This window comes from Rhineura floridana, chromosome 5 (genome assembly GCF_030035675.1).
Source record: "Rhineura floridana isolate rRhiFlo1 chromosome 5, rRhiFlo1.hap2, whole genome shotgun sequence".
NCBI lineage: Eukaryota > Metazoa > Chordata > Lepidosauria > Squamata > Rhineuridae > Rhineura > Rhineura floridana.
The window spans coordinates 52,484,609-52,498,854 of NC_084484.1; the positions used below are offsets into that span (position 1 = coordinate 52,484,609).

The 14,246-nt window shown below is 41.2% G+C and overlaps 1 protein-coding gene across 1 annotated transcript in view; it reads right to left on the minus strand.

Annotated features, from left to right (window-relative positions):
• The window catches only part of RASA3 (RAS p21 protein activator 3), a 196,939-nt gene that overhangs the window by 45,832 nt on the left and 136,861 nt on the right, over positions 1 to 14,246 (minus strand). The window contains exons 6-7 of the mRNA XM_061626726.1: positions 8,464 to 8,544; positions 6,425 to 6,497 (exon numbers count right to left, since the gene is read on the minus strand). Coding sequence (XP_061482710.1) covers positions 6,425 to 6,497; positions 8,464 to 8,544 — 154 coding nt within the window. The remainder of the gene's footprint in view (positions 1 to 6,424; positions 6,498 to 8,463; positions 8,545 to 14,246) is intronic.

A 14,246-nucleotide genomic window follows, 5' to 3' on the forward strand; every position in this document is an offset into this window, starting at 1 on the left:
AGTCAACTCCCCGCCCCATCTCCTCTTATGCCTTGAGCGCTTGCTCCTTCGTGTGTTTGTATGCTGAGTGTGTATGTAAGTTTAGTTATGATTAGGTTTATGTAGCTAAGTCCCTCACATATATTGTTATTGAGCTATCCCCATTCATGTCAATAGATATGTATTAGTACTGAGCTATTCCCCACTGAAGTGTTAAATGTGTATATTTTGATTTTGTGTGTATATGCTCAGTAAATATCCCCATGTTTAAGATCTGTATGAGTGTAGGTTACTGGGTAAATCTGCCGAGACGCACTATTGCCAATGTCTAAAGATCCTAATTCACAAGACTTGCAGAATGTGTGAATGTGAAACACATGTCTACAGAGGAGTCTTGCTAACAAAGTGATGTGGCACCCAGTCCTCTTTGACAGAGATTTAAAATCTAGTAGAAATCTACCACGAATGATTTGTGCAGAAATGAGGAAAAACAAAAATCCAGCATATGTTCCTTTTATTTAGAAATTGAAACAAAGAAACTAGAAAGTTACACTTCTTACCAATTAATGCAGAGTACAACCCCCCCCAAAAGATTGCACATATATTTTCTTAATTTTAACAGTAGTTGTAATTCTAGTCTACCATGGTACCAATATATTGTTGTGATGTCACAAACAGTTGCCACTACCCAACCATTTAATTCAGAAACTAGGTGGAAAAGAATTTCTGGAGATGTGTAACAGTAAAAAACTGAACTGGTATAGCTCCATGCCTGCCTGCCTTAGTTACATGAAGTTGTGTTCCAAACTACCATTCCACTCTTATCTGTGTTAAATCAAGAATGGCATGTTTTCAAGTGACTTGAGGCTGAGATTCTGAAAAACCAAGGGAGGTGAAGGGAACACAGTGGAAACAAAGTATTAAACCAAAGGCATGTAAGAAAGTAAAACTTTCTTATACACTGGCTAGTTTGTCTTACCTGCCAACATCCATAGCAAACTTGGACTGCCTTCAAGTCGATCCTGACTTATGGCGACCGTATGAATAGGGTTTTCATGGTAAGCAGTATTCAGAGGTGGTCATTGCCTTCCACTGAGGCTGAGAGGCAGTGACTGGCCCAAGGTCACCCAGTGAGCTTCATGGCTGTGTGGGGATTCGAACCCTGATCTCCCAGGTCACAGTCCAACACTCTAACCACTATGCCACACATCCAACCTTAGTCAAATTCAGAGTAGGCTCACTGAAATAAATGACCTTAAATAATTTCAGTCCACTGATTTCAATGTATCTACTTAGAGTATGACTTAGTTGGGTATCAAGCAAGGAATCTATACTTTTTGCTGAAGGATTACAAGCAACATTCTATGCCTTTTTCCAGAGATGTAGTGATGCTTCAGATATACTCACAGCCTGGGTCTATGGGACTGTAACTTAGTAAATACCCTTCAGTAGCCGTCATAATCAACAAACGTATTCTGTTAGCCATTGGGCCTTGACAATTTTAAAAATAAAGCTCCAGTGTAAAATTTCCAATGAAATAAGAGAAAAGTTAAAATACAGTATAATTATACTAAAAACTTTTACCCAATACAATAAAGAACCCAATTTAAGCTAAAGTTAAACTAACTGGAAAAAAACCCTCTTAGAACTCTTAGATGTCTCCTACAATGCTATGCTGGTTCTTTCTATTAGAAATTTCCTTTCAGCTAAAGCATAGAATGTTGTTCTGTATGTCACAAATGGGTAAATAATTTGTAATTTGTTAATAGAGATGTTCTGAGCATATGAGCAAAGCCTACTTCACAATGAGCGTTCTGTCTTCACAATAGAAATGCACTATTTCTAATAGTGTGCAGGCAGCTGCATATGTAAAGCACAGGAGGAAGCTATTTTAACATTGAGGTTATCTATAAATATATAAATCTTTCTCATAACATGATTGCAGCAACAAAAGCTTTGAGGTTTTCCGTTCTAACCAGTCTATGGCACAGAAACTACCACCACAGTACCCCACCCAGCAGTAACCACAGCGTACACTGTACTTGCAAGCAAGATATGGATATATTCAAAGGCTCCTCCCTGTTGTAAAACAGAAAAATGTTTCTGTGGGTCAGAAGTTTTCATTCCCACAAAAGAGTAACTTTATGATACGTTTTAAAATATAAATTTAATATATTAGCAGTGGTCTAACTGCATTTTTAAAAAAAATCAAGACAGGCAAAGAAAATACTGTTCCAAATACAAAGCCACACAAGCAGTCTTTTAAAAGGTAATTCCAGCAATTCGTGAAAATGATGGGAAGTAGAATCACAGGAAACAAAGAGTCCTTAATTATGTGTTTAACTTAAATGCACCTTAGAGTCAGAGAGCACAGTAATTCAATAGACCGAGCCATTTCAGCATCATTATTGAACTGTTTTGTAAAACTTCTCCTCAGCCATTTACAGAATTAATCTCATTTTGAATACATTCACACTATTACAGAGGGCAGAGCCAGGGTATATCTGATTTCATTAGCTTAAAATTGGTGTTAGCCTTCCACATTTTGGTATAATCTACCAATTCAAGTCTCTGAGGCTGGAGAGACAGCTATCCTTGGGTCCCCAAGACAATTTCTTGGGACAATGTAGTCTCTTGCTCCAAGTACCAACTTGCCTGTTATCTTCACCATACCTAGTTCTGAACACAGCCTGGACAAAGATGCCAAGACAAAACTCCCAACAGCCTCAGACACGATGATGGGATCTGTACTGCAACAATATTGAGGGCCACAGATGTGTGGCTACCCTGATTTAGGCATTTGTCAGACTTTAACTCCTACCCTCTGTGCAGAGATGAACGTATCACATGGTGGTTCTTTTGCAAGTACAAACTCTGGAAGTTACTTTTAACTTGTCAGGTCAAAGAACCAGGAGTGGGGCTGGTTCAGACAATATTTGAAGCCTGATCCAACCTATTGCATGGAGCAGAGTGAAGTCATGCTTGTCCTCCTGCTCCTGACATCCATGCTGACATAGCACATCAAAGTCAGCCTACACATATAAAATACAACATGTATAGGCCTCAATCACACAGTGATTTCCTGGAAAATATCTGGCAATCAACTGTGTGACTGAGGTCTCCATGCATTGGATTTTACTTGCGTACGCAAACTTCATGCTATCTGCAAAATGGATGATAAACGTGGTGTCTGATCAGCAAGGCTGATGAATGTGGTGTCCATATATCGGGGGGGGGGTAGTGAGGAACCAGTATGCTATTGCTCTCTGTCACAATGGCTTGCACAAACACCTATCTGTCCATCCACAATTTTCCTTAGACCAAAACCTCTATTGCTCGAAGACTGGATAGGCCTATCTCAAGAACTCCCACTCCCCCACCCCTGGCCAAATACATAGCAGTGTTTTCTCTTAGTTAAATCTGTGTGACTGGAACCCAAGAGGAGAGCTTTCCACTTAACACCTCTTCCCCTATGTTTGCAAAACCGTAATTGTCCTAAACACCCATCTCTGAAGATTTTCTGCATATATGACCTGCCTCATGCTGTCCCAGGTTCTCCTCTTGTTATTTGGGCTCCCCCATCCACCTCTGTGTCACCAGATATAGGTGAGTTAGTAGATTTTTTTTCTTCATTGGAATGCTTTGAAAAACAGTGTATACTCCAGGCATATAAAATGAACTTGTTCAATTGTTAGGCTTGCTAGATGCCAATTTTGTGTTTTTTATTTTACTGTGTACTCTTATTTCCCTCCCTCCCTTAATTATTACTTTTAAAAAAATATAATTGTTTTTGGAATACTGGACACTGGTGGTTATTTTATCATTGTGTTCTATCTCCCACAAGCCAGACTGCTCCAGCAACTGCTCCCAGGTTTGGACTAACAGGGTATCAGGAGAGGACAGACATTCTTATGTCTAGCCACAGCTGGAGAAAGTTTGCTGGCAGTTCTTCAATTCCTACGATACAAGCTGAAAGGCTGTAGGTTTCCCTCCAACCCACTAGCTTAGAGAGTTATAATCAGAGTGGTGACAGTTCTAACTAAAAGATGGAGCCACGGGTTTGCTCCTCGCAGGCTGGTCGCATGCAGAGGGCTCTGTTGTGCTCTCCTCCATATGATGGGCCAAATCAGCCTAAAGACATCCAAACCAGGGCTGTGGAGTCGGAAGCAATTTTGGGTGGAGTCGGAGTCGGTAGAAATGTATCAACTCCGACTCCAAAATGAAAATTTTCATAGGAATTTAGGAAAGTTTTCTTGTTCAGAAATTTTAATCAAAAAATATATATTTTATGTTCTATCAATCTAGCCTGATGATTCACGTGGTGGTGATGCCTTGTGCTACCATTTTACTATAGTAAATTTGTTATTACTAGTTGATATACATTTGCCATTTATGAAGGAGTCGGAGTCGGACAGTAGAAAAATAGAGGAGGAGGAAGAGGAGGTTTGGCGTACCGACTCCACAGCCCTGATCCAAACTATCTCCTTTTTGCAGAACCTTCTGGACTATAACTCTCATCAGTCGCAACCAGCATGGCAAATGAACAGGGATGATGACAGTTGTAGTCTAGCAACATCTGGAGGGCTGTGATGTCCTTGTATGTAGATATTACTGTAAATATGGTAAGTGCAGGTTTTGTAGGGTAAATGTGGTAAGTAGAGTGAGTGAGAGGGGGGAGTACAGTACATGGGCGAGAATGCTGTATTGTGATTGGCTGAGTGTTTGAGTGGCTGAAGGTATAATGAGAGGATGACAGTTGAGAAAGAGTTCTGTTGGTTGAGTCGGGTGGTCGGTTGTTGTGGGTTCGAGTTGGCTGTGGGATGGATTGTATTAGGCTGGTATTGAGGCAGATTATATATGACTAGAAACATAAAGAGTAACGCAATATATGAAACCACACGCTTGTTAAATATACTTAAGTAATCTTGTTATTTCCTGGTGTTTATAAATAAATATTTTCTTGGTTTACCAAAAGCCTGATCCTTGGCTGGGGCTTTCACATACCAGAGGGGTAGGCAGGGTATTTACCAAGGTGGAGAAACAGTATCAAATGGTGGCAGCGGTGAAGAGATAGTGTATCATCAAGTATCCAGGGCAACCCAGGGCTTTATTGGCACAAAGATACAGGGGGGTTGTGGCCTGCAAGTGCACCCAGACACAAAGTAACAATAAGCCAGAAGGAGACTAAGGCAAAGTCTCAAAGCAATATTGTGAAATAGGGAGTGGCTGGTGGTGCTGCCTAGCGGTGGGATCTTGCGAGATCTGTGCTAGAGCCGGTGAGAGAACAAATAAAAACCAGGATCCTGACTGGAGGGACCTGACAGTAGGTGGCAGCAGGAGGGATCCTCACAAGGGCCACTGGTACCCCATCTCTGCTTCACCCCTTTGGGCACTTCTACTTTCAGTAACATATGTCAGAATTTGGGGAGACCTGTAGCTAAGTGTTAGATCAGATGCTTTGCATGCACAAGGTCCCAGGCTTGATCTCCACTTAATAGGCTATTAGAGAGAAAGGCCAGAAAAGTTACCCTGCTTGAGACCTTGTAGAACCATTGCCTGTCACAGTACACTCGCCTTTCCTGATCTTAGAGACTCCAAAATATCTGAAGGCTGCCAGGTAGGGGAAGGGCCGGAATATACAATACTGAGGCAGATTAATGATCTGACTCAGTACAAGGCAGCTTCATATTTGGTTAGCTATTCCATGCTAGCTAATGTGAGGAGTTATTCAGACATCATGATAGAGCATGCTTTAAAACAAGCTCTTTTAGGATAGAAAAGTTGGGGGAACAGAGTATTGTAAACTTCATTCAGGGTTTGGATTGGGTTTCTGTTCAAAGTTTGCATGCATTCCTGCTGTGATCACTATCAAGACAAAAAAGTGGATGGGAGTGGCAACGTTCTGAATGATGCTAGGCTTTGCTTTATCTTCATTCATCTTTTTTAAAAATCCTATTACATAAAGTTCTAGGCATTTTCAATGGAATGGAAGTGCTTTCTATGGAAGTGAAAGAGAGCTTTTGTGTTACAGCATGTTGGCAAGCAACCAATACCGTCACATTTTGAATGGCTTGCTGCTATTGCTTTTAAAGCTTTTTACATTTCCTGTGAGACAACCCTCCCACCATTGATCAAGAACGACAGGGTGGAGAAGCTATAAAACCACAGTCTAGAAAGCACTCACTTAGCAGCACTAATTCAAAGCCTGGATGAGTGGTTTAGAGGGCCAAGTTGGAGGTGGGGGAAAGCTATGCAGAGGAACTCTACTCCATTCACCTGGAAAAGTGATACGCTTCTGCCTCACCAGACAACAAGCTGGGTCCTTGATACTTTGGGTTCTATTTTGAACACTCTCTAAAAGGTTGCAGTTAGCACAACATGGGCCAGTGGCAAGAGCTTATTGCGTGGCATTGCAATTTATCATCCCTTCTTGTGAAATACCAACCTCAAAATAAAACACTTCATCAAATTGTGGATTGTTGGTCTTCTTTTTAACTTTAGTCTTTTTGGCTTCTGATCTGCAGAAAAAAGTACAAGGCAGAAAATAATTTCCTAAAATATAGCTAGTTGTTTTGTACCTGTGAGGTCTGCTGCTTTACTTTGACAAGTACATAACTCTAGGCCTGTTTGGACACTGCATCTCTCTCAACCTCTTGCATGACAAGATTGGGAGCAAGCCCTAGGCTTGCCTTCCTTCTTTACCTTCTAAATGAGGTGACATCCAAACCAGGTAGGGCTGGAAGATACCCGTCTAAATCTGGAGCTGCTGCCAGTCAGTGTTGATGATACTGAATTAGATGGACCAATTATCTGATTCGGTATAAGGGAGCTTCCTAATGGACTGGATGAGAGCCAATAAACTGACAAGACTGAAGCATTGGGTGGGTGGGTGGTTCTCTAGACCGGATGGATGGGTTGTGGCTGCTCTGGATGGGGTTACACTCCCTCTAAAGGAGCAGGTACATAGCTTCAGGGTATCCTGGATCTAATACAGCTAAATACATTAGAGGCTCAAGTAGCTTCAGTACTGCAGAGTGCCTTCCATCAGCTTCGATTGGTGGTCCAGCTGTGCCCCTATCTGAACAGGAATAGCCTAACTTCTGTTGTTTACTCTTTGGTAATCTCTAGGTTAGACGACTACAATACATTATACATGGAGCTGCCTTTGAAGATGGTTCAGAAACTCCAGCTAATGCAGAATTCAGTGGCCAGATTGCTGACCAGGGTAAGTCAGTCTGTACATATAAGACCAATTCTGGCACAGCTGCACCAGCTACCAATTAGTTTCTGGGCTCAATTCAAAGTGCTGCTCCTGACCTATAAAGCCTTATGTTATTCAGGATCTCAATATCTCAAGGACCACCTCTTCCTGTATGTACCAACCTGGACCCTGAGCTCAACAGAGGCTCTTCTTTGTGTGTCCCCCTCTATGGGAAGCTTGGAGGGTGGCAACATGAGATCTGACCTTTCCAGTGGTGGCCCTCCGGCATGCCTAGCACCTTCTTTATCCATCTTTAGGTACGATACAAAGACCTTCCTTTTCACCCAGGCCTTTGGCCCTCTTAATTTTTTTCATTTGGGTTTTAAGTTTTTATATGGTATGTCTTAAAATTTGTGTTATATTTTATGTTTTAAAATCTGTTTTATATTGTATGTTCTTAAATCTGTTGTAAATCGCCTAGGGACAGTTTGGTATGAGGCGACCAACAACTGCAATAAATAAACAAACAAATAAATAAATAAATAAAAATAATTTAACTTGGTATCTAAAAGGATCCTATTGCTGATGCTTCCCTAATGTATCTGTGTAGGGCAGTCATTTAGTAGCAGTAGCAATAGCAATACTACTAATAAATACCACCTTCCTTCCAAAGTAGTAGCAATAATAATAATAATTCTATACCAACTTCCTCCCAAAGGGGCAACAAACTAGCACAAATTAAAAATGGAAACATTTAAAAACAATGCCAGATATCTAAAAACATTTAAAGTCATTAAATGGGGCACCATCACCACCAATATCTAGAACAAGGGACATCCTGTATTAAAACAATTGCAGGACTCCTTGGTTGGTTTCCTTCCTCAGTAAGGAGACCAAGGGAGAAAAGTGCATGAGGCTGAGACTCACTCCCAATCTACTGCACACAGAAAGAGATGGTGGGATGGGTAGGGGAGTTCTGAACAGGTCTTTATTAGGACCAATGATGCCTTCTCTTTCTATGTGATGGAGGAAGAACTGAAATATAAGGTGAAAAACAAAAGGGATACTTTGCAGTGTTACCTGCATACATAATGAATTATCCCATGAAATTATTAATTGTAATTAGTTACCAAAATAGAAAATAATACCCCATAAGGGTCTGTAGCAATTCAATAGTAACTCAAAAAGATTCTACCTTTAAATGCAATGTTTCAAACATCATTTTCAGCCATTTTGGAAAAGTGAAAATAATTTTAAGCTAGAATAAATGAATAAGTACTAACCTGTATGGTCCTGCTAAGGTAACTGTTGCATAAGGATCACACTGTCCGTTCACAATTGGTAAGCCTTGGCATTCAAGAACTCTGAATAAAAGGAAAAAATATTACAGAGTAGTAACAGAAAGGTACTTAGAACATGCAACAGGGGATGATATTTTCAATTCTTCCTTTTACTTTAAGAATACAGAACAAAACCTGCTAACAGGATTTTCCTCTCACTGAGTATGAGGGTTGTAAAACTGCTTTCTAAATTAAATGCCAGAAGCCAGTATCAAACATTTATGTCAAAATATTACACATAGGGAGAGACAAAATGAGTGCATCAGTGGAATTTTGTAAACAACATTTAAAAAAAACAAACACAGAGTTTACTCTTAAGGCAGAGGTGGGTAACCTGTGGGCTTTCAAATGTTGGACTACAACTCCCATCATACTTGACCATTGGCCATGTTGGTTAGGGATGATAAGAGTTATCTAACAACATCTGGGAGGGCCAGTTTATGCACTTCTGCCTTAAAGAAAGTAGACTAGGATGCTGTTCAAGATTTACTAAATAATGGAACCATACAGATCAGTGGGGCTTGCTGCACTGCAGTTTCTATGATAATGTTGAAGAGAAAGCTGTACACATGTGGCTACTTACTGAAATGTCAAGAAATGTGAAAAGAAGTAAATTGTGGATACAAAATGAAAGAGGAATTATATATGTGAGTACTGCCAGATGGTTATGTTTTCATGTGGGACCTGTTAATAGTCATGCATTTAATGTCAAATCTAACTTGACCTCAAATGTGAGAAAACAAACTATAAACTAATGCTTGCCTGACAGCTATGTGAACCTAGCATTTAAATTTAGACAGACTTTTTTTCTATCTAATAATGTTAACTTTTTACTAATTCCCATGAGGAAGTCTAATGGATCACTTCCCTTCCTCAAATCCCTCAAATCAAAATAACTTCAGAAATGCAACCCAATTCTTAATTCCCATCTATTTTCAAAAGTTTGTCACATTATAAATTCATGGAATTGTAATGTGATGGTGGTAGGAGCTTGAAGCTGTATTAAATTGTATTATTTTAAAATTCTCTATACTGCATTTCTCCATCCTCCATTTTTTTCAGCCTCCAAAGTGTCCTATAAGACAGTGTAGATAAAATACTAGAGTATTACATTTTAGAGTACTGTCCTCATCAGTCCATCAGATGCCATTTTGTTTTGAATGAAATAAAACCCTGACTAAAAACATTGAATATATATTAAAAATGGAACAAATAAATTTGTTTGTGAGTAGTCTGAAAGCCATATTAAAAGTAATGGTGGCCCAGAACTATCCCAATCATATGGAAAGAGGGGGTGGTCGGGGGCAGGGGGTGCATGTCTTATTTTAAAGACAAGAGGGGTACACAGATGATCAGTGCAGATATATTTAAGAGACACTGATAACATCTGCTCAAGTCAGGAGAAACCTTTGTCCTCCTAGGACACTAAAGTCTTGTATTGTCCGGTCTGGTGATCAGTAAATCCCTTCTGGTTATTTCCCTGTGGCAACTAGCAAGGCATCAACAGCTACACAAGGGTTGGGGGAGATGACATTTTACACCAAAAGACTCTCCCACGAAGGTTTCAGGGAGTCAGGAACTGCTGATAATTATCTGCCTAGTGAGGGCATTCAAGGAAGCATGCAGACGAAACCACTGTGGAAACATGAGAAGATGTTTTTGGATAGTAAAAATTGGGTACAAAACGTTTTGTTAAAAGGCAATATATAAATATTCTAAACAAATAGATGTCTTCCTTGACCAGTGGCTTACCTCCCTGCAGTTTCTTTCCCTAAATGGTTTTCTCATCACCTGAGTTCTACTACCTGACCTGAACTAGTGGACAGAAACTGGGAGAGGGGAGGATAAACCATAGCCAGGTGGACATTTAGCCCCGTTCTCTCATATACACCATTTGCTTTGAAAATGGGGCCCTTGTCCCTTCTTTATATGTGAATGAGGCAGTTCTGTGTGGAAAAAACCACATAAATGCTGGCATTGCATCTAGTATGGCTCTGAGGTAGTTTCCCAAGGCCCAATTCCTTTGGCAAACTACGGGCCTGTTTAAATGCCCAAAAAGTCTGCATCCGCTGCTTTTGCAGATCCTTTTAATTTGGACCTTTTACTTGATGTTTTACCCAACGTGCGTGCATTCTACTGCTTTTGCCTTTAACTCCGGATTAAATGGATGCGGCAAAAACCAGCATTTGTTTTTAAAATCCACACCTGCTTCTACCATGCATTACCTCTTAAGCGCCTTTTCTAACTGCGCAGTTTCTTCGCCATTAGATCCTCCCTTTTCTCCACCCCTTTCACTGTCCCGAGGCGTCATTTTGTTCCTGCGGTTGACGAAGCAACTTCCCGTTGCTCTCACCTTCCTTTCTCCCGTTTACTCCCGCTTCCCCCCCAATACATTTCCTTCCCCACTCCTTTAAACAAAATCACATTCCCCACCCCTTCATCGAGGGTAGCAGGGCTGGAGCTCATAAAATTCCTTCCTCGGAGCTGTAGTTTTGGCGCTGTTGTTTACGTCTAGCGTGTGTGTGTGCGAGAGTGAGAAAGTGTGTGTGTGGAGGACCTGTTCTGAACATAAGAAGAGCCTGCTGGATCAGGCCAGTGGCCCATCTAGTCCAGCATCCTGTTCTCACAGTGGCCAACCAGGTGCCTGGGGGAAGCCCGCAAGCAGGACCCGAGTGCAAGAACACTCTCCCCTCCTGAGGCTTCCGGCAACTGGTTTTCAGAAGCATGCTGCCTCTGACTAGGGTGGCACAGCACAGCCATCACGGCTAGTAGCCATTGATAGCCCTGTCCTCCATGAATTTGTCTAATCTTCTTTTAAAGCCATCCAAGCTGGTGGCCATTACTGCATCTTGTGGGAGCAAATTCCATAGTTTAACTATGTGCTGAGTAAAGAAGTACTTCCTTTTGTCTGTCCTGAATCTTCCAACATTCAGCTTCTTTGAATGTCCACGAGTTCTAGTATTATGAGAGAGGGAGAAGAACTTTTCTCTATCCACTTTCTCAATGCCATGCATAATTTTATACACTTCTATCATGTCTCCTCTGACCCGCCTTTTCTCTAAACTAAAAAGCCCCAAATGCTGCAACCTTTCCTCGTAAGGGAGTCGCTCCATCCCCTTGATCATTCTGGTTGCCCTCTTCTGAACCTTTTCCAACTCTAGAATATCCTTTTTGAGATGAGGCGACCAGAACTGTACACAGTATTCCAAATGCGGCCGCACCATAGATTTATACAACGGCATTATGATATCGGCTGTTTTATTTTCAATACCTTTCCTAATTATCGCTAGCATGGAATTTGCCTTTTTCACAGCTGCCGCACACTGCCTCGTAGCATCCTTCCACTGCCCCTCAAAGCTGGATCTCTCCCCCCCTCGTGCTGATGCATGCGCCCCTTTCGTAGTCACGGCGAGAGAAGGCTGGCGAAGGCGCCACTAGGGTAATTTATAAGCACCCAAAAGCGCAGGGGAAAGGTGAGCTGCCTTGGCGTCTCATCCCAGCATCTGCTCCACTCACCGAGAGCGATAATATTAAACGGTCAATGCTTCCTTTAGTAGCTGCTTTTAATGTCTCTCTAAAGATAATTGTTTGGGTTTTTTTTAATGTTTCCCAGAACACATGCTGAGGCTTGTTCCAGGGTGCCAAAGGCACACCAATCTCACGCAGGGATAGCCTAACAGCCACGGGTGGGAGCGATTCCCTTTCTTTCAAGTGCTAATTCCCTTCGTTTAGGGAAACACCACCCCTTTCCCACCTCTGCAGTTAACATGCTAATGTGCAGGTGCGGCAACAAGGAAACGCTGATAGCAATAAATGCACACGCGTGTGAATGCTACAAAGAAAAACAGCCAATTTATTTGTAGCGAGGGCGTATGTGAACTGTCAAAATCAATCACGATGGAAAAAGCAGCATTTTTAATGTGGATCTGGGGTCCTGTGTAAACAAGCCCTACGATAAGGTGAGAATTCCAAGCAGGGGTGCTCGATTATGAGAACACCCCTTCTCAAATTGTTGTGAGCAGAATCAAAACAGACACAGCCTCGGATCTTCTCACATCCCCCAGCCTGGATATAGTCCTTCAAAGCAGACCTAAAGCAAGACTATTAGAATATGCCCTTTGTAGGGCTGCTGGTGGAAAACCTGGAGCTGAGGGACAAAGCCTACCCCTTGCAGAGGACCCTTTGGCCAAGAGGGTCCCCTGCAGAGGTGTGGCTTTTCCCCCTTTACCTCTTGTGAGTACTTGCAACAAACAAAATAAAAGAGAGAGGGGGAGAAATTTGGTTGGATTGGGGAAGAGAGCGCGACTGCAGAATGCAGTACAGACCAGACCAAAGAGTCACAGAAAGTTTCAGTTACTTTGGGGGGGGGGGATGTCTTGGAAATCTCTGGTTTTCTAGAAGTCTTCTAGAAGGTGAAGTGATAAGTGGTGTGTGCTTCTAAGTATCTCATGCAAACACTGAGAGATGTAGGGGGGGAAATAAGCATCACATCCATTTTAAACTATTTTCTTCTCTTTTCAACTGTGCCAAGCTACACTTCACCTTTCATAACAACATAATGTTGTGCTTTTCACTAGATCTTGATAACTGAAATTTACCCAACATTCACTCATAAACTTTATAAACGCTTAATACATCTGCCCTCAGCAAAGATATTCTGAAGTGCACAGAAACAGCCTACGCTAAACTGTTGTAGATGTGATGAAAAGAAGAGAATATGCCAATCAAACGGATGTCTTTCCACGTGGGAGGCCTTTTTTCCCCTTTCCTTTTTTCTTTTTAAAAAAAGAAGAGTAAGCTTCCCATTGCAGGTTGGTAGAAAGACTTGTTGAAAAATCAAGTGTATATCATGGTGCCACTGATTTAATGAGCTTTAAAAATATATTTTGAGAATGTCACCTTATTTAACTGCAACATACCTAATACGTTGTTGAAAATGGGATGTCTTCGTGTGCACTGTGGCTTTGCCATTAAAATGCTAATTAAATTGTCAACTTAAAAACCTCAAAGTTTACATGCCTTTCTGTGAAGTATATTGAAATAGGTCAGGAGTGAGGAACCTTTCATCCTCCAGTTGTTGCTGAACTACAATTCCCAAAAAGTCTTAGAGTGCATTGGCCAATGGCTAGGATGATGGGAGTTGTAGTTCAGTAACACTTGGAGGGCAAAAAGTTCCTCACTCCTAAATGAGGCATTTGCTTCATAAAGGCTACATTCAGACATGCATTAATTTTACTGGTTATGAAGCTAGCACTTCTGTCCCGATTTCTAACATTCATTTTACACTGAAGAACCTGTTATGTTACAGAACTGTGGATTTTTGATTAATATATTGCCATATCATGCTAAATTTCATTCACACTAGTGGGCATGGTGACATACAAAAAAATGTCATTGAACATGTTGCCACTCCCCCACCTTTTCTGCACATGTGCATTTCTGTTCCCCATGATTCATCATGCCGTATGCCAAATTACCATCCAAAATTTCAGTATGTGAGCAGTGAGGGCACGATGCATGAAAACCGCAGAAGACAACACAACACTCACACAATATTCTGGGTTTCCAGGATTATGAACATTTTTTTCTGGAAAACATTTACACAGAAATGAGCACTAAACTTCCACTAGATTCTGCTAGATTTCCAGAAGTGGATTTAATGTCATGTGAAAGATAATATAAAATGCAAAAATTATCACGTGGCTGCAAAAAGGGCAAATGCTATT